Source organism: Podarcis vaucheri (genome assembly GCF_965113315.1).
Source record: "Podarcis vaucheri genome assembly, chromosome: 3".
Classification (NCBI taxonomy): Eukaryota; Metazoa; Chordata; class Lepidosauria; order Squamata; family Lacertidae; genus Podarcis; species Podarcis vaucheri.
In genome coordinates this window covers 12,268,548-12,288,449 of record NC_138761.1, presented here as the reverse complement: position 1 = coordinate 12,288,449, position 19,902 = coordinate 12,268,548, and the positions used below count along the sequence as shown (strand labels likewise).

Genomic DNA, 19,902 nt, shown 5'->3' with positions numbered 1-19,902 from the left:
TTCTTAAAGGGGACACTTGAGCAGTCGAGCAGTCTTTGTCCTCTGCTTCAGGTTTACTTGCTTCATCTTAATTGCTTTTTCCTGGGATTCTCTGCAAAGAAACAAAAGCGGATTCCTTTGACATTTAGCTCTTCCGATGCAGTTTGTGACAGTAGGCTGACATTTTAACAGATGTTTCTGGGATGCGCGTCTATTCTCAGTTGACGGAGAAGCGGATCAGGCTCCCAGCTGCTGTGCAGTGCAAGGATTTTAAGCCCGAACCATTTCCTAAGCGTACAGTTGGCGTTCACGTCTTGCCGATTATTTATCAGGATGGCGATCCAGTAACTTGTAGGCTCTGGGGTACATCTGAGAAAGGATCTTGATGTTGTCATGATGGTTCCACCAGGGTAAAAAAAGGAGATGGGTGGTAGCAGCCCAGGAATCTGTCTTCGTAGATTTGGGATCTTACTGGGAACCTACAAATCTTAACATTTTGGAGGGTGGGAGTGTGGAATGCCATGCATAGTTAACCTCTGGAATTTGCTGCTGCAGGATGCAGTGGTGGCCACCTTACTTGGATAATAATAATAATTTATTATTTGTACCCCACCCATCTGGCTGGGTTTCCCCAGCCACTCTGGGTGGCTTCCACAGAAACCAAAAATACACTAAAATATCACACATTAAAAACTTCCATGAACAGGACTGCCTTAAGATGTCTTCTAAAAGTCTGGTGTGATGGGATGATGAGCTGCTTGTGCGTAAAATCGTAGTCCCTCAGAGTCTGTGCAAGTTCACAAACCTCTGTCTGTGACAGAGCCCCTCAGACATGTCTGCTCTAATCACTTGCAGATTCCGACAGTGGTTGCTTTTGGAATCGTTTCCAGCATAAAAGCTCCTTAACGGAAACACGTCTTCTGGACTCGCGGCGTGACAGTTTCCGGCGAGGAGTGGGTCTCCCTATGGGAGCTTCAGACACCTCCCCACTGTTCTCGCTGGGCGTGTCCCTGAGCCCTCCCTCTTGCTCGCTTTCCCTCAGAGACCCACCTCTCCCCCTGCTGGTTCCTGCTTCAGCTGCTGCGTCCCTTCCAGCCTCTGTGAGCCCTTTCCCCACCTGTTCCTCCGATGGCAGTTCCCTGACATCCGGTAGGAGCTGTTTGATAGGAGCTGTTTGATAGTGGAACAGTCTCCCTTGGGTGGTTGTAGACTCTCCTTCCTTGGATATTTTTAAGCAGAGGTTGGGCAGCCATTTGCCCTGGATGCTTCATTTGAGATTCCTGCATTGAAGGGGCTTGGAATAGATGACGCTTGGGTCCCTTCCAGCTCTACGATTCTATGGTTTCAGTCTTTCACCAGGCGGCAGTGTGTGATGGAGAAAGACATGATGTGCTCATGCCATATCACTTGCTTCCATTATTGGTGTAGGGCCAGTGTGGTGTAGTGGTTAGGAGCGGTGGATTCGTAATCTGGTGAACCGGGTTAGCTTCCCCGCTCCTCCACATGCAGCTGCTGGGTGACCTTGGGCCAGTCACACGTCTCTGAAGACTCTCAGCCCCACTCACCTGACAGAGTGTTTGTTGTGGGGGAGGAAGGGAAAAGGAGAATGTTAGCTGTTTGAGACTCCTTCGGGTAGTGATAAAGCGGGATATCAAATCCAAACTCTTCTTCCTCTTCTTCTACTTCTCTTCCCCAAAAACCATTATGTGGGTCATTCTACTCTGGGATGATTCACAATAACCAGGTGGGATGCTTCAGTACAGCTTAACAGGTATGAATTAATAGACTGTGTGTGCTCCCGAGGCATTCTTCAATAGTATTATTCCAAACATCTAATTTTATAACTCCTTTGTTTGACTGAGAGTGTGGCTCCCTTTCCTTCCCATTTCTTTCTCTTTTTTCTTTTTGCATTTATGGGGAATATCAAAGGCTGTCGACTGCTACTTCTTGCTCCCCCTTGAGGTTCTTAATGAGCAAAAGCAAAAGTGCTGACACTCTCTCTCTCTCTCTCTCTCTCTCTCTCTCTCTCTCTCTGGCACTGTAATGTTGGAGGTGTGATAGATCGGGAACGAGACGTGGAGAATGAAGCTGTTAGACTATGCTGAGTTGGACAAATTGACTGGGAAGATCAGATACCTAAGAGACCAAAAGTTCATTGAGGACTGGGGAAAATTTGCGGAATATCTGGAATGTATAAGTAAGGGACAGATAACGCTAGAGGGATTTGAAGAAGCACTGTGAAATTTGAGAAGTATTGTTAAAAGGGAATAGTAAGGGAAAGGATTAAATAATGACAATACAAACTTAAGGAATACGTAACTTAAATAAAGACTATGGACGATTTACAGAAAAGCTGAAGGAAGTCCAGAAAAGAAACATTTTGTGAAAAATTGGATGTGAAACTGTTGTATGTTTTTGTGGTAATTTAATATATATATATATAGAGAGAGAGAGAACAGAAAAAATATGAAAAAAAGAAAAAGATCGGGAACGAGACGAGACCTTCAGAGCTCCGGCATTCATTTAAAAAGGGTAGCAGGGAGAAGAAAGGAAAATAAATGTGTGTGTTAAATGAGAGAGCTCCTAACGATTGGGAAGGGCGGTTGCTGAACTCTCCATCCTTGGAGGTGTTGTTTAAAATAATTTTTTTATTTGATTTTCCAAAATGGAAAAAAGAAAAGAAAGAAAGGGAATAAACTTCCATCAAAAGATCATACAAATTCCACCTATCGAGATTAATCTGAATCTCCTGACTCCCCTCCCCCCATCCCATCCATGGGTCCGCCTAATTCTATTTCCAACTGCATATCAATACTTCTCCAATTTTCATCTTCCTAAATTATCTGTACTATTACATTGCAAATGTATTTAGAATCCTGCTAATGTTTTGACCCGTTTGCAATGATTTTGTACATACATTAGAAACACTTCCCTTTTTAATTTTTTTTTAATTGTCTTCATGGTTTTTTTGCTTCCCAGTTGATTTAGCCATTTCGGCACAGTCCATCAACTTGATTTGCCATCCTTGGAGGTTTTTAAGCAGAGGTTGGACGGCCATCTGTCATGGATGCTTTAGTTGAGATTCCAGCATTGCAGAAGATTGGACTAGATGACCCCTGGACCCCTTCCAGCTCTGCAGTTCTATGATTCTACACTAGTTGATGGAAACCACAGGAAGGGAATGTGCTGTTGTGCTCAGGTCATGCTAACCTGTTTCCCACAGGCATGTGGTCAGCCACTGTGAGAACAGGTTGCTGGACCTGATGAGTCATTGGCCTGATCCATCATCATCATCATCATCATCACCATAATTTTATTATTTATACCCCGCCCATCTGGGTGGGTTTCCCCAGCCACTCTGGGCGGCTCCCAACAGAATATTAAAAACAGGATAAAACATTAAAAACTACCTTAAACAGGGTTGCCTTTAGGGCTTCTAAAAGTCAGATAGTTTTTTATTTCCTTGACATCTGATGGGAGGGAGTTTCACAGGGAGGACGCCACTACTAAGAAGGCCCTCTGCCTGGTTCCCTGTAACCTCATTTCTCGCAATGAGGGAACTGCCGGAAGGCCCTCGGAGCTCCTTCAGGTATACTGGGCCAAGGCCATTTAGGGCTTTAAAGGACAGCAGGAACACTTTGAATTGTGCTTGGAAACATACTGGGAGCCAATGTAGGTCTTTCAAGACCGGTGTTATGTGGTCCCGGCAGCCACTCCCAGTCACCAGTCTAGCTGCTGCATTCTGGATTAGTTGTAGTTTCTGGGTCACCTTCAAAGATAGCCCCACATAGAGCACATTGCAGTAGTCCAAGAAGGAGATAACTAGAGCATGTACCACTCTGAGGAGACAGTCTGCAGGCAGGTAGGGTCTCCGCCTGCGTACCAGATGGAGCTGGTAGACAGCTGCCCTGGATACAGAATTGACCCGCGCCTCCATGGACAGCTGTGAGTCCAAAATGACTCCCAGGTTGCGCACCTGGTCCTTCAGGGGCACAGTTACCCTATTCAGGACCAGGGAATCCCCCACACCCACCCGCCCCCTGTCCCCCAAGAACAGTACTTCTGTCTTGATAAGACATAAGAGCCTTCTGGTCAAGCGTCCCGTTTTCACAGAGGAGCGCCAAGCTGAATACAAGCTGAATACAATTCACATCATTACAGCAGGCTGACAATTCAAGGCTTGATGTGTAGTTAAACATCCTGTACTTGGATTTGTGATCTTGCCAGGGAACGTGGCCAACCGACTTAAATGGAGCAAAGCCCACTTAATAGACTGTAGCCTTCGCTTTTAAAATAGGGAGCTGTTTTCTGGTGGGGTGGTTTGCCAGACACGGAGCACTCTGAGAAGACGAAATTGAGTGTTTCCCCTTGCAGTTAGCGATCTGTCACCACGCAGCGTCGGAATTTCTACTGGAAAAAGCAGGTTTTCCAAGAACACTTGAGGTTGCCAAAGGCCGCACAGTGCTCTTGCGAGAAGCCACATTTGCGGCACTTGAGCACCTTAAAAGGCAAAGTGTATGTTTTCTAGGGGGGTTGGCCATCTGCAAAGTTAGAAAAGAAAATAGAGAATAGCTTGTTCTCGTTGTCCTTGGGCCTCACTGGCATTTTTGACGCTCAGTGTCCTGGTGATATAACAGTAACCTTGTTTTCAGTGGGACTGACTTCCATGTACATGTGCCTAGTATTGCAGTAGCCTGCTTTCCTTACGGCAGGGGTTGCCAGCACAGTACGCTCCTTAGGATGTGGATTACACTTCCTGTCATTACTAACCATTGGCCATGCTGGCTGGTCCTCATGGGAATCATGCAAATTCTGGAAGGCACTGCCTTGGCTGTCCCAGCCATAATAATAACAATCAATCAATCAATCAATCAATCAATTTTTATTTATACCCCGTCCTCCCCGGCCAAGACCAGGCTCAGGGTGGCTAACACCGAATATAAAATACAGTAAAAACATTAAAAACAAAAAACAACAACAAAAAACAAACAATTGATTAAAATGTAAGTTGGAATACAGTTTAAAATGCAGCCTCGTTTTAGTGGTACCCCTTAGATCAAAGCCATAAGGGGAGAAAACGTCAAATATTCACCGGGGCCAACTATCCATGCTGGTCCTACATGGGCCAGCAAAAAGAGCCGAGGGAAAATTTATATACAAATCCCATATAAGGGGTTCCATTAAAAAAAATGATGGGGGGGGGGATTAGGCTGAGTCCAGCCCAAAGGCCAGGCGGAACAGCTCCGTCTTGAAGACCCTACAGAAAGATGTCAAATCCCTCAGGGCCCTGATTTCCTGCAGTAGGGCGTTTCACCAAGCCGGGGCCAGAGCTAAAAAGGCTCTGGCCCTGGTTGACAGCTTAATAGTATTAATGGAGGAATCCCAGGGCTTGCTTGGGCAAAAAACAAAGACACCAACCAGGACAATTTGGAGCAAAACAGCAGCCTGTAGGCTTGGCCTTTATTGGAAACTGTCGCGACAGGACTCCCACCCACAACAAGATGAAGCAAAATGGAAGTCCAGAACAAAAGAAGACCCCAACTTTTATTAGTTACTAATCCCCCAAACTACACCCCTAAGACTACATCACAACTACATCACAAAAAGGAGGGGTTGAGGGAGGAGTTGTGGAGGTAACCTGATTATCTTGTCACCTGGCTGGTTCCTCCTCCCCCCCTCCCCACGAGTACTTTCCAGGTGACAAAGGGGAGTTTGCAGTTTCCTGCCCTCAGGGGGAAGATCTGATCGTTGTCCTTTGTTCCAGTCCATGCTTGAGCTCAAGGGATTATGGCTGCCCTGTATCAAACCTTCCCCATTTTGTAGTCCTTCTTTCATGGAGTAAAATAAAAGTGGAACGGTGCAGATCCGATGTATGGTTGAGTTTCTATGAATTTATAACAGAAGCGTAGTGTGTGTGTGTGTGTGTGTGTGTGTGTGTGTGTACAAACTGAATGATTTGGGGAGGGGGTTTCCTGCGGCAGTAGTCTAGTAAAGAGTGTTTGCAGTGTTAGAAACTCAGATCTATAAGCTAGGTGCCAAATGGCTCCCTCAACCAAGTTGTCAAAACAGAACGTCTTTAGAATTCTATCCGCTGTATTTCATCTTCACAGTTGGCGTGAATTTCTGGAACCAAAATGCTTTTTCTGTGCAGCCTGAGCAGGAGCAGTCACTATTAAGAAAAACAGTTTGGAAGAGGCCAATATGTATGTGGATTTTCAAGTGTCTTTTCTTCCTTAAGTTCTCAAAGCTCTTAACGTAGCCCACTGTTGTCATCTGAACTAGCTCAATGTTCAAAGTCCATGAATTGGCTCCCAGTTTCCGAGCACAATTCAAAGTGTTGGTGCTGACCTTTAAAGCCCTAAACGGCCTCGGTCCAGTATACCTGAAGGAGCGTCTCCACCTCCATCGTTCTGCCCGGACACTGAGGTCCAGCTCCGAGGGACTTCTGGCGGTTCCCTCACTGCAAGAAGCAAAGTTACAGAGCCTTCTTGGTAGTGGCACCCGACCTGTGGAACGCCATCCCATTAGATGTCAAGGCAATAAGCAACTATTTTACTTTTTAAGAGACAACTGAAGGCAGCCCTGTTTAGGGAAGTTTTAAGTGTTTGTTGCTGTATTGTTTTTAATACTCACTTGGAAGCCGCCCAGAGTGGCTGGGGAAACCCAACCAGATGGGCGGGGTATAAATAATAAATTATTACTATTATATTATATAACTGAGAATCAATCACAGTCAGTCCATCTTTAAAAAAATAAGCTTTTAGAGCCAAAATGGCAACTAGACATAACGTTGGTTTAAGCAGCCATTTGGAGCTTAGCTTATATATCTGAGTTTCTAACACTGACCTGGAGATGTTGGGGATTGTACCTCCAATCTTTTTAGCCCTTGACTTAGAAGAGACAGTCTACGTGGCTCCTCCTTATGCCTGTTCTGTACTTCCCCAGTTTCTCCTGCTTTTCGTGTCTTTCTGAGCACCCTCTCCTGTGGCAGCTTTCCTGAGCAGCTGGACTTTACAGCTGGCTTGACAGCCAGGAAATGTTGCCTGCACATTCCGGCCTTGCCTGCACCGCCATCTGTTCCTCGGCATTCAAACCTGCCGGTTAACCTTGTTGTATCTGGTTCAGGAAGCACCAAATCAGTCCCGAGAACATTGCAAACGAATTGAGAGCTTGGCATCTGAAAGCCAAGGCAACGAAAGCCAAATTGGGCAAAGACCTTGAGCGCCATCTCCTGATATATGAAAGCGCTGGATTTCCCAGAGGGTCTTGGCCCAGAAAAGCTCACCACACATTTTTTGTCTTTTAAAGCCAGTGGAATCAAAGTGTTCTCAGCCATGCTTGCTTCTTCAGACCCATCAGCATGATGGATTCACAAACCATAACAACAACAACAACTTCTTCTTCTTCTTCTTCTTCTTCTTCTTCTTCTTCTTCTTCTATCATTTGTAGCTGAGTAAGATTGTTTTCCAAAACAAGGTTTTATCAGTGAGTCCGTAAGTGACTGTGGAGGCCAATTCTGGATCCACATGTCCTTCCACACTGGAGACATAGGTTTCTGGGTGGGAGTTGATCATGGTGAGGGTTTGCCGAACATACCTTCCTCTTAGCACATTTCTCCTTTTCGTCCTGAGTTTGAGCGTCTTCAAAGCCCATGACACCTTTGGTAAAGGCTGTTCTCCAATTGGAGCGTTTGCAGGCCAGTGTTTCCCAGTTGTTGGTGTTTATACTACGTTTCCCTTGAGATTTCCCTTGAGAGAGTCTTTTGTTGACCACCAACATTAAACTTTCCATTTTTAAGTTCTGAATAGAGTAGCTGCTTTGGAAGACGATCATCAGGCATCCGCACAACATGACCAGTCCAACGAACATTGGTATGCCAACATATAGAACTGGAAACAAGAATTTGTCACTTAATTTCCCCCCATACATTTTTTTTTTGTTTGTAAGCAGCTTTGGATGGGTTTTGCCTGGAAAAGCAGATGGGGGTTATCTCCACTGCCTTGCGTGCTATCTTTGGGGGGAAGAAACAGCTAAGGAGTAAACCCGACACAAATTGGAGTTGGGTGCACACACTTGATGATGTTGAGGCCTCTACAGTCATCCCAGTGTCTGCTGGGATGGGGCTCAGGACCCCCCCGAAATCTTGAGGGGGCAAAGGAGTCCTGGTGGGATGTTACCTCAGGCTGCGCTATATCAAGAGACGCCAGTGCGAATGTTGCATCAGGTAGAGGCAAGACTGGTCTCTGCTCCCTTAGAATACAGTGGTACCTCAGGTTAAGTACTTAATTCGTTCTGGAGGTCCGTTCTTAACCTGAAACTGTACTTAACCTGAAGCACCACTTTAGCTAATGGGGCCTCCTCCTGCTGCCGCCGCGCGATTTCTGTTCTCATCCTGAAGCAAAGTTCTTAACCCGAGGTACTATTTCTGAGTTAGCAGAATCTGTAACCTGAAGCGTCTGTAACCCGAGGCACCCCTATATCAGCACCTGCTCTTTTTTCTCAACATGCTGGAGACTCACTCCTGCTGTATGTCAGTGTGGTGTGGTAGTTAAGAGCGGTAGTCTCGTAATCTGGCGGTAGTCTCGTAATCTGGTGAACTGGGTTCGCTTCCCCGCTCCTCCACATGCAGCTGCTGGGTGACCTTGGGCTAGTCACACTTCTCTGAAGTCTCTCAGCCCCACTCACCTCACAGAGTGTTTGTTGTGGGGGAGGAAGGGAAAGGAGATTGTTAGCCGCTTTGAGACTCCTTCGGGTAGTGATAAAGCGGGATGTCAAATCCAAACTCTTCTTCTTCTTCTTCATGCCTGATTCTGCCTGGCTAGAAATCTAATACTGCTTCTTCCTTGCCTTGGTGGTGGGTAGACAGAGAGAGATGAGATGAACATTCATCGGTCCACCCACTTTTCCCACTGACCTCGCCCGCCCCTGGTACACAGCTCTCCAAAGGAAACAGATGCCCTCACCTCTGTCACAAATGATGGTTCGTTTGATCCAGAAAGACCTTTCTACTCAAAGCCTTTTCTCGAGGTCTGGCTGGACTCGGGGAGCAGGGCGCTTGGCTCGTATAACTCAGCTCTTTTTAAATAGCATCCTGGCTTTCTCTTCGGGACAGTTAATGAAGTATAAAGCGCGAGGTTGGCAGGGTTTTCTTGGAAATATAGCTGCGATTAGGGAGCCTGAGTGAGCAACACTGATTTTAATGCATAACTACATTAGTGTAATTCTTGGCAACCGCCGCTTACTTAACCTCTTCATTCCTTTAGGATTTATAAGGCACATTAATCACAGGCCTTCGCCGCCTCCTCTGTGCATAGACTGTAGGTTATTATTTAAGCTTTCCAACCGAAGAAATTGGAGCGTTTTAGTACACGGCTTCCCCGAAAGTGACAGGGGTGAGGTGTTAGTAAAATTTCCAGTTTGTTTTTACTGCTCCTCTGCCTTTGATGGTGGCCTGATACTTAAATGTGAACCTTTTCTAAAGGAAAATATGGATGGGATCCCTTGTCTCATGTACTTAATCCAGCCTTCACTGGGACCCAATAACTTTTCTCTCTGTATAAGCAGCAGTTAAACCATGAAGTCTCCGATTAACCATAGTTTCTGCTTTGTCCGAACCAGGAAACAATGGTGACCAGATTTGGAACAAGACAGGATATTAAACCAACTTCCAAGCTGTTGGGTTGAATGTCCTGGTTTGCTCTAAAGCTGGTAAGTATAGTTCCCTGGTTCAGATGAAATGTGAATTGTGGTTAGTTAATTAATTAGAGGTTTCTGGGTTTAATTGCTGCTCACAGCAATGGGAGGAGTGAAGGGGCTGCATTCATGGCCATGCTTTGGCTTAATTAGTAAGGATATGATTGCCAGAACATGTCCTGGATGTGAATAAGATTATACAAGTGCACAACATTTTGCTCCAGAAGCATATGTACCATGTTACGTTCAGCTGAACCCTTTTTGCTCCACTTTACAGCTCACAAAATATCCCTTTTGTGAGTTTGAAGTAGAATGACCCTGTGCACAGCTCCAATTGGCTGGTGTCCATGACGTCAAACACCCACCTCCCCTCCATTGCAGGAGCAGTTTTACGACCCTCAAATAAGCATTGTTTTTACTGCAGTTTCAGTGCAATCAAGATCTCGGTGGATATGCAATTGTTAGAGAAAGGACAGGTCTGACAGCATGGAAGAGAGTCGGTTTCATTGGCTTGTATTTCTTCCACTTACGTTGTAATGTTGGGAGGAGGATGGTGAAAATTCTGCTGTAATAATAATAATAATAATAATAATAATAATAATAATAATAATAAAAATTTATTATTTATACCCCGCCCATCTGGTTGGGTTTCCCCAGCCACTCTGGGCGGTTTCCAACAAAACACTAAAATACAATAACCTATTAAACATTAAAAGCTTCCCTAAACAGGGCTGCCTTTAGATGTCTTCTAGAAGTTTGGTAGTTATTTTTCTCTTTGACATCTGGTGGGAGGGCTTTCCACAGGGCGGGTGCCACTACCGAGAAGGCCCTCTGCCTGGTTCCCTGTAACTTGGCTTCTCGCAGCGAGGGAACTGCCAGAAGGCCCTCAACGCTGGACCTCAGTGTTCGGGCAGAACGATGGGGGTGGAGACGCTCCTTCAGGTATACTGGACCAAGGCCGTTTAGGGCTTTAAAGGTCAGCACCAACATTTTGAATTGTGCTCGGAAACGTACTGGGAGCCAGTGTAGGTCTTTCAAGACCGGTGTTATATGGTCTCGGCGGCCGCTCCCAGTCACCAGTCTAGCTGCCGCATTCTGTGGCTCCTTTATATATAATCATGCAATAATAAAGCGTTAATTATCCAAAATGCTTATATTTAGGTTTGCTGTCTCTCTCTCTCCCTCCCCCCATCTACTGTAGTGATTCAGTTTCTGGCTGGTAAGGGGATTAGGGAGAGTTAGTCCCAAACTGGACAGGGGAGATGCTGGGGATTGAACTTGAGACATTCTGCATTCAAAGCAGATGCTCTATCGCTGAGCTACGGCCCTTTCCCATCAGTGCTGCCCAACAGGGAAGGTGAAGGAACTTACTGGCCAATAGGACGTGTGCACCACAAAAGTACCGGCTGTGCTTTCTCTCACCGCAGCAAAAGAACATGCTGTACAGATGGTTATTCTGCTATTCCATTGCACTCAAGGGTCCCAAAGCACATCTCTCTTTAGAGATTGGCAATAAAAGGTTGCAGGCCCAGCTCTGGGTTGATTTTACCTATTGGTTTTAGAGAGAGGAAGCATTGCTTTAATTACTGCTCAAAGCTGAATTCAGCTCCTCTTCTGCCACTTCCAAATATGATCCCTTTTTTATTATGACAACAAGAGAGGCATTATGTTCAATTAGTCGACTCGAAATAAACATTGACCAGGTGGCATTTGAATGGAAGTCTCTGTTGAAAAAACATCAGATTGAACGCACCAGCTTTTTCCACGCTTGTGCTAAGGATTGGGCAAATTTGTTTGTTTGTTTTTGGGTTTATGTCCCCGCCGTTTGTCACAAGATCCCAGCAATAAATAAATGAAAACACGTTTTTAAAATGGCAGCGTAGAACATATCAACAGCTTGTTAGTTCAGAAAACAACAGCCGACCCACTAAGTTGAAAATTCTTGTAAGTTTTGGGTGGATGCCTAAACTTGATTATCTTGACCAGAGGTCAACAACCTTTTTCAGCTGTGGGCTGCACCACCCCTCAGACCATGTGGTGGGCCGGACTGTATTTTGAAAAAGAAGGGAAAAAAAATTCCTATAACCCACAAATAACCCAGAGATGCATTTTAAATAAAAGGACACAATCTACTTATGTAAAAACACGCTGATTCCCAGACCATCCACGGGCTGGATTGAGAAGGCGATTGGGCCGCATCCGGCCCACGGGTCTTAGGTTGCCTACCTCTGATCTTGACTCACTTTGCTCTGGTTTGAGAATTGGGTGACAATTCGCCTCAGCTGCCCAAGTGGCTGAAGTTCCTTGGGCAGTGGTTCTCAAACATTTTTCCTCACCTCACCTGTAGAATAAATATTTGCCCATGCCACATCAAATTTTCATTGGAAAACTAAAGGACAGAACTCCAAGCCGTGATTTTTTTCTTTACTTTTAAAACAAAACAAAACAAAACAAAACAAAACACAGAGGACAATTACTTTATAATATGATCATGGGGCACCCAGAAAGTATAAAACAATGCATCCACGTAAGAACATGTATCATCCCCAAAACAGAATTATAAATGAGCCTCTTATGTATGTACCTTAAGTATACAGTGGTGCCCCGCAAGACGAATGCCTCGCAAGACGGAAAACTCGCTAGACGAAAGAGTTTTCCATTTTGGAGGTGCTTCGCAAAACGAATCTCCTATGGGCTTGCTTCGCAAGACGAAAATGTCTTGCGAGTTCCTGCGGGTTTTTTTCCCTTTCCCTCCTTTTTCTAAGCCGCTAAGCCGCTTATCAGCTGATCCGATAAGCCGCTAAAAGCCGCTAATAGCGCTAATCCGCTAATCCTTCAATGGGCTTGCTTTGCAAGACGAAAAAACCACTAGACAAAGAGAATCACGGAACGGATTCTTTTCGTCTTGCGAGGCACTACTGTATATACAAACTCATTGAGGCATTTATGCTTGCTTTTGCCAGGTAATCTCATTTATATTAGGTCTAATTTGAGACAAACAAACTCTTGTCTCCTCACCAGCACAAATAAGCCTTTCTCTTTTTCTAAACGTTCATATTTGTCAGAACTGAAAATCCCTCTTCACAGTATGTCATAGAGAACTCCAGAAGAACAGCCAATGTTCTTGAAGAGAGGCATGGATATTGTTTCTGGTGGTATATTCCTGTTTCACTGAAATGCTCAAATGTTTCTTTGATTGTCCTCGAACCTTCTTGCCATACTTGCCACCCTCTCCTGCCTCACCTGCTTGACATGCCACACCTTTTGAGAACCACTGTCATTGGGTCAGAGGAAGTGTGACACTATTGATTCTCCTAGATATCTCAGTTGACCATGGTATCTGCCTAACTCAGTGGTGGCCAAACTTGGCCCTCCAGCTGTTTTGGGACTACAACTCCCATCATTCCTAGCTAACAGGACCAGTGGTCAGGGATGATGGCAATTGTAGTCCCAAAACAGCTGGAGGGCCAAGTTTGGCCACCACTGGCCCTGGCTTGTCTTTGTGAGTTGTGGCTTGGAGACACCATGGCATTATTCCTACTTGGCTCCGGAGGGTGTGTGCCCTGTCCCCTGTGGGGTGCCCTAGGGCATGCCTTTGTCCCCAATGCTATTTAATTAATATCTCTATAAAATCATGGCGGCGGGGTCCTTAGGAGATTTTGGGGCAAGGCGTCACCAGTATGCTGATGATGGCCACCTTTGTTACTTGGTGTCATCTAAATCATGAGAGGCCATGTATGTGCTTGAATGCTACTCCTGTGACAGAATCCTAACAAACCTCTCTGGATGGCTGATTCTCAGGTCTAGGAATTGTGTACCTGTCCTGGAAGTAAATGGATTCTTTCTGAAGGAGCAGGTGCATCCTTTCGGGATGCTCCTTAGTCCATCTCCATCCCTAATGGCTCAGGTGATTGTAGTCACCTTTGTTGTTGTTTAGTCGTGTCCGACTCTTCATGACCCCCTGGACCAGAGCACGCCAGGCACTCCTGTCTTCCACTGCCTCCCGCAGTTTGGTCAAACTCATGCTGGTAGCTTTGAGAACACTGTCCAACCATCTCGTCCTCTGTCGTCCCCTTCTCCTTGTGCCCTCCATCTTTCCCAACATCTGGGTCTTTTCCAGGGAGTCTTCTCTTCTCAGGAGGTGGCCAAAGTATTGGAGCCTCAGCTTCAGGATGTGTCCTTCCAGGGAGCACTGATTTCCTTCAGAATGGATAGGTTTGATCTTCTTGCAGTCCGTGGGACTCTCAAGTGTCTCCTCTAGCACTGTAGTCACCTTGGAGGGCTCATCACAAATTCAGTGCATCCATTGTGACTCTCCTTGGACCTGTCATAGTAGTTGCACCCAATTTGGCAGATCTGCACTGGCTGCCTGTTAGCTACTGAGCCACGTTCAAGTTTTTGGTGATGACATTTAAAGCCCTAAACAACTTGGGACCAGGAGACCCCTTCCCCCAGTACAAACCAAGACAATTTTTTGAAGTTCTCTGAGGAGACCCCGCTGTTCATTCCGCAAGTGTTACTTGTTGACAACATGGGCACATGTCTTCTTAGTGATAGCTCCCACCCTCTGGAATGCCCGCCTTTGGGGAATTAATGAGGTGGCGTCAGTAATGACCTTTAAACACCTCTTAAAAGCTTCCCTAGACCTCGACTGTTTAATTCTCCCTTTTGAACTTTGCTCAGCTGTCTCCACAATACTTTATGCAGTTCTATTCTGGTTCTATCCAGTTTTTCGAAAGTTTTATAGTATTACCTCGTTTGCATTTCTATTGTTTTTATGGAAATCATTTAGGGATTTTTTACAAAGTAGTATAGGATTTTAACAAATAAGCAAGCTAACAAATAACTTCCAGAGAACCTGCATTTCACATCCAGAGTGCTTCTGCGATACCTGTGACCTAGATCTTCCTCTGCATTTTTGACCTTCGCACATTCTTCGTTTGTACTGTTAGTTTTTCAGTTCATGTGGGGTGTTGGAGACCAGGGCGGTGAGCAACTGGGTTCAGAAGGTGGCTGGGTGACTTTGGGCTAGTCAGTATTTCTCTCTCTCTCTCTCTCTATATATATATATATATAAATTAATTTTTGTATTATTGTATTTTAGTGTTTTGTTGGAAGCCGCCCAGAGTGGCTGGGGAAACCCAGCCAGATGGGTGGGGTATAAATAATAAGTTGTTGTTGTTATTATTATTATTATTATTATTATTATTATTATTATTATTATTATTTTGCAAATGCATTTTCCAAATACCACTTAACATCTTATACAGTGTTTTTAGGACTTCCCTCAGCTACGCCTAATGATTTTAATTCTTCATCACTAAGTCTTGCATTTCATTATTTTCACTATTACTTTTAAAAATCCATAACTAATAGTCCTTTTCATAAATTTTACCTGCAATATTACATATAGTCCTTCTTACAAAACTCCTTGCAGTCCTACTAGCGTATTCAATTGATTAGAGTTAATTTTCAAATAGTTCGTATATTTACTCCAATCTTCTAAGAACCTCCGGTTTCGAATTCTTCCTGTCCTTTTATCTAATTCTGCATAGTCCATTAATTTAATCTGCCACTCTTCTTTCGTCAGTAATTCTTCTTGCTTCCATTTCTGTGCCAGTAGTACTCTTGCCGCCGTTATCGCATATAAAAACAATTTATTATCTTGTCTGCTAATATCTTCTCCTACCATACCAAGTAGAAATACTTCTGTGTTTTTTTTACAAATGTATATTTCAACATCTTTTTCATCTCATTATATATCATTTCCCAGATGCTTTTTACTTTTTTACATTCCCACCACAGATGATAAAAAGTTCCTTCTTTCTCCTTACATTTCCAACATTTGTTACTCGTGTTATACATTTTAGCTAATTTCACTGGTGTAATATACCATCTGTACATCATTTTCATCACATTTTCTTTCAAAGCATTACATGCGGTAAATTTCATTCCTTATTTCTCCCAATCTTTTAATTGTATATTATACCCAAAGTCTTTGGGCCAGTCAGTATTTCTCAGTTTAACTTACCTTACAGGATTGCTGTCAAAAGATTAGGGAGGGCATATATAAACTGTTAATAAAAAATGGTGTAATAATGTAATAAATTAATGAGCTGATTAGCATTTTTCCTCCATGTAGAATTATCTCTATGTATTCATGGTTAGGGGACGCGGGTGGCGCTGTGGGCTAAAGCCTCAGCGCCTAGGGCTTGCCGATCGAAAGGTCGGCGGTTCGAATCCCCGCGGCGGGGTGCGCTCCCGCTGCTCGGTCCCAGCGCCTGCCAACCTAGCAGTTCGAAAGCACCCCCGGGGGCAAGTAGATAAATAGGTACCGCTTACCAGCGGGAAGGTAAACGGCGTTCCGTGTGCGGCTCTGGCTCGCCAGAGCAGCGTTGTCACGCTGGCCACGTGACCCAGAAGTGTCTCCGGACAGCGCTGGCCCCCGGCCAATAAATGTGAGATGGGCGCACAAACCCCAGAGTCTGGCAAGACTGGCCCGTTCGGGCAGGGGTACCTTTACCTTTACCTTTACCTATTCATGGTTAACCTCCTTCAATATGTAGCTTGGCTCACTTTCTAGAGCTGTCTGTTTCATTGGCATCAAAAAGTGCTTCCCTGTGTTGAGATTTGCATAATCTGGATTATGAACATTGATCTGTGGCAGTCTGGTTGTTCTTGCATTGCAGGTGTGAGGTTGGGATGACCCTGGATCCTAAAGGCTATGAAAGTTATGGAATATTTTGCATGCTAAAGTTGAATACATTTAGTGGTAACGAATAACCACTATGGTATGATTTTTTTCCTTGGTGTGATTTTTTAAAATGAACCACTTTAGGCTATGTGAACGGCATGAATATCATATTATAGATTTGCCCAATCAAATCAAATAAAAAACCAACCCCTTGGTCAATTTTAACCTGTCAAATATTGTCTAACAGTTGACTAGTGTTCAATGCTTTGATTGATTAGAAGAGTTAAAGAAAGGGAGAGAATGACTCTTGTCCTTTAGAACAGTTGTCCTTTAGAAGATTCTAAAAGGTTTACAGGACACGGGTGGCGTTGTGGGTTAAACCACAGAGCCTAGGACTTGCTGATCAGAAGGTCAGCGGTTCGAATCCCCGCGATGGGGTGAGCTCCCGTTGCTCGGTCCCTGCTCCTGCCAACCTAGCAGTTCGTAAGCATATCAAAGTGCAAGTAGATAAATAGGTACCGCTCCGGTGGGAAGGTAAATGGCTTTCCGTGTGCTGCTCTGGTTCGCCAGAAGCGACTTAGTCACGCTGGCCACATGACCTTGAAGCTGTACGCCGGCTCCCTTGGCCAATAAAGCGAGATGAGCGCTGCAACCCCAGTGTCAGCCACGACTGGACCTAATGGTCAGGGGTCCCTTTACCTTTACCTTTTTATCCACCCATCTTAACAGCATGTATTTGGTATCACCTCTCTCTCTCTCGCTGGAGAAGGGCCATAACTCAGTGTTACAGCATCTCCTCAGCTTCAGTCCCCAACATCTTCAGGTAGAGACTCCTGCCTGAAACCTTGCTTCCCATACAGTGTTGACAATACTGCAGGTGGTCCAAGCACTGGTCTGACTTGACAGAAGATCTATTTCCCCTTGTCTCTGTCTTGAGTCAGCACCATTGTGGGCAACCACAGCGGCGGCCAACTAGCACACATTGTCAAAGTGCAAGTAGATAAATAGCCTCACTTTGCCTCTGTTCACCTTCCCTATGTTGTTGCCTACTGGACTATAAAGTTAGAGTAGGTAACCTTTTTTTAGCTCAAGGGTAGGGATGCGTGGCACTGTGGGTTAAACCACAGAGCCTAGGACTTGCCGATCAGAAAGTCAGCGGTTCGAATCCCTGGGACGGGGTGATCTCCCGTTGCTCCTGCCCGCCTAGCAGTTTGAAAGCACGTCAAAGTGCAAGTAGATAAATAGGTACCGCTCCAGCGGGAAGGTAAACGGCGTTTCCATGCACTGCTCTGGTTCGCCAGAAGCAGTTTAGTCATGCTGGCCACATGACCCGGAAGTTGTACGCCGGCTCCCTCGGCCAATAAAGCGAGATGAGCGCTGCAACCCCAGAGTCAGTCATGATGGGACCTAATGATCAGGGTTCCCTTTACCTTTAAAAGGTTTACAGAGCATTGAACAAGTGCTTCCTTCTCTCCACAGCAAAGGCAATGGATTCAGCAGTAGCGGTGGTTGAAAAAAAAAAAGTTTGGGGTAGGTAGGGCAAAACTCATAGGTGAAAGTAGCAGGTCAGAACTTCCTTCCATATGCTCCAAATCCCTTCGATCCTGAGCTGTTTCATGATAATGATTATTATATTTATACCCCGCCCATCTGGCTGGGTTTCCCCAGCTACTCTGGGCGGCTTACAGAATATATAAAACATAATAAAGCATCAAACCTTTAAAACATCCTGATACAGGGCTGCCTTCAGATGTCTTCTAAAAGTTCCGTAGTTCTTAATCTCCTTGACATCTGAAGGGAGGGCGCCACTACCAAGAAGGCCTTTTGCCTGGTTCCCTGTAACTTTGCTTCTTCCAGCGAGGCAAACCACCGGGAGATCCTTGGAGCTGGACCTCAGTGTCCGGGCTGGATGATGGGGTGTAGACGCTCCTTCAGGTATACAGGACTGAGGCTGTTTAGGCCTTTAAAGGTCAGCACCAACACTTTGAGTTGTGCTTGGAAACGTACTGGGAGCCAACAGACCAAAGAGGATCTTGGAGTGAAAATGGTCGTTGTCAGTGGTGGCCAAACACATTTGCTTCTGCCACCTCAACCATGGGCCCTGTCAAAGAAAAACGTTGAGGGGGTAAGGAGTGCCAGTTCCCTCTTGCTCTCTGAAATTGCCGCTCACTTCATCTGAATTTACCAGCTAGTTACCAGCTCCATCTGGTACGTAGGCTGAGACCCTACCTGCCTGCAGACTGTCTCGCCAGAGTGGTGCATGCTCTGGTTATCTCCCGCTTGGACTACTGCAATGCACTCTACGTGGGGCTACCTTTGAAGGTGACTCAGAAACTGCAATTAATCCAGAATGCGGCAGCTAGACTGGTGACTGGGAGTGGCTGCCGAGACCATATAACCCCGGTCCTGAAAGACCTAAATTGGCTCCCAGTATGTTTCCGAGCACAATTCAAAGTGTTGGTGCTGACCTTTAAAGCCCTAAATAGCCTCGGTCCAGTATATCTGAAGGAGCGTCTCCACCCCCATCGTTAAGCCCGGACACTGAGCTCCGGCTCTGAGGTCCTTCTGGCTGTTCCCTCACTGCGAGAAAACAGTTTCAGGTTAAGTACGTACCTCCGGAATGAATTAAGTACTTAACCCAAGGTACCACTGTATATTGTACGCATCCTTGTAAAGTCAGATGCAACATCAAAGCATAGCATTTTCAAGTATAGCATTCCAATGTGGTTTTTTGTTCCTAACCAGATCGCCTGCCACCAAGACCAAAGGCTCCGCAGTCTTAACTTAAACGGAGGAAGGTGAACGGAATCGGTGCCTCTCACCAGGTACAGGTTCTTAGCATCTTTTACTCTCTGTGGTGGGACTTTGGCGAGAGGAGACGAGAGCCCTGCTGCGGGAAATGTTGGCAGCCTCCACCCCCCACCCCCCGTTGCTTGTAACAGAAGCAAACACAGTGGACACAGTGGAGATTGTTGGATGAAACCTGGCAGACTCTCCGCTTTGGGTGGCTGCCCTCTTTTTCTCTGCTGCCAAGAGACATGCCTTCCATTTTAGAAACAAACTATCTGGCAAAATAAATCTTGTTTCAGGCCCGCTCAGAGGGCTGGAGGCTCCGGGAAAAGATAGATAGCTGTATTTTGAAACTTGTTGCTATTTTGGAACCATTGTGACAAGCTGTTTTAGGATTGTTGGCGCTTCTAATTTATGAGTTCTGGCTGTATCCCTGCCTCCCATTCTGGATCCCTGTGGCATGACAAGATTATCAGCGCTGCAGATTGGACATCTCTGCCCAGTGGATCGATCAACTCATGTTTTGGCGTCAGTAGTGTGATGGTGAGTTGGACCAGGATTCAACCGCCTGCCCCCAGGAAGCTTATGGGGAGCAGAGGGCAGTGCCATAGCTTGTGGGGGCGGGCACAGAGGTTGTTGTCCCATACTGGGATCTGTTGGACTTTACAGGGAATAAACCCAGACTAAAACCAATGGAAGATATAAGGAGCCAAGTTACGGATTGGTTACAATACCACCAGTTACAC

At 45.4% G+C, this 19,902-nt stretch overlaps 1 protein-coding gene across 7 annotated transcripts in view; it reads left to right on the top strand.

Moving 5' to 3' along the window:
• CCDC85A (coiled-coil domain containing 85A) overlaps window positions 1-19,902 on the top strand; it is a 156,760-nt gene that overhangs the window by 15,717 nt on the left and 121,141 nt on the right. For 2 of the 7 annotated variants that reach the window (XM_082217727.1, XM_082217728.1), the window contains exon 3: window positions 19,112-19,191. The exons of the other annotated variants lie outside the window; for them this stretch is intronic. In XM_082217727.1, the coding sequence (XP_082073853.1) occupies window positions 19,112-19,149 (38 nt within the window). In that variant the 3' untranslated portion in view covers window positions 19,150-19,191. The remainder of the gene's footprint in view (window positions 1-19,111; window positions 19,192-19,902) is intronic. 7 annotated transcript variants of the gene reach the window in all.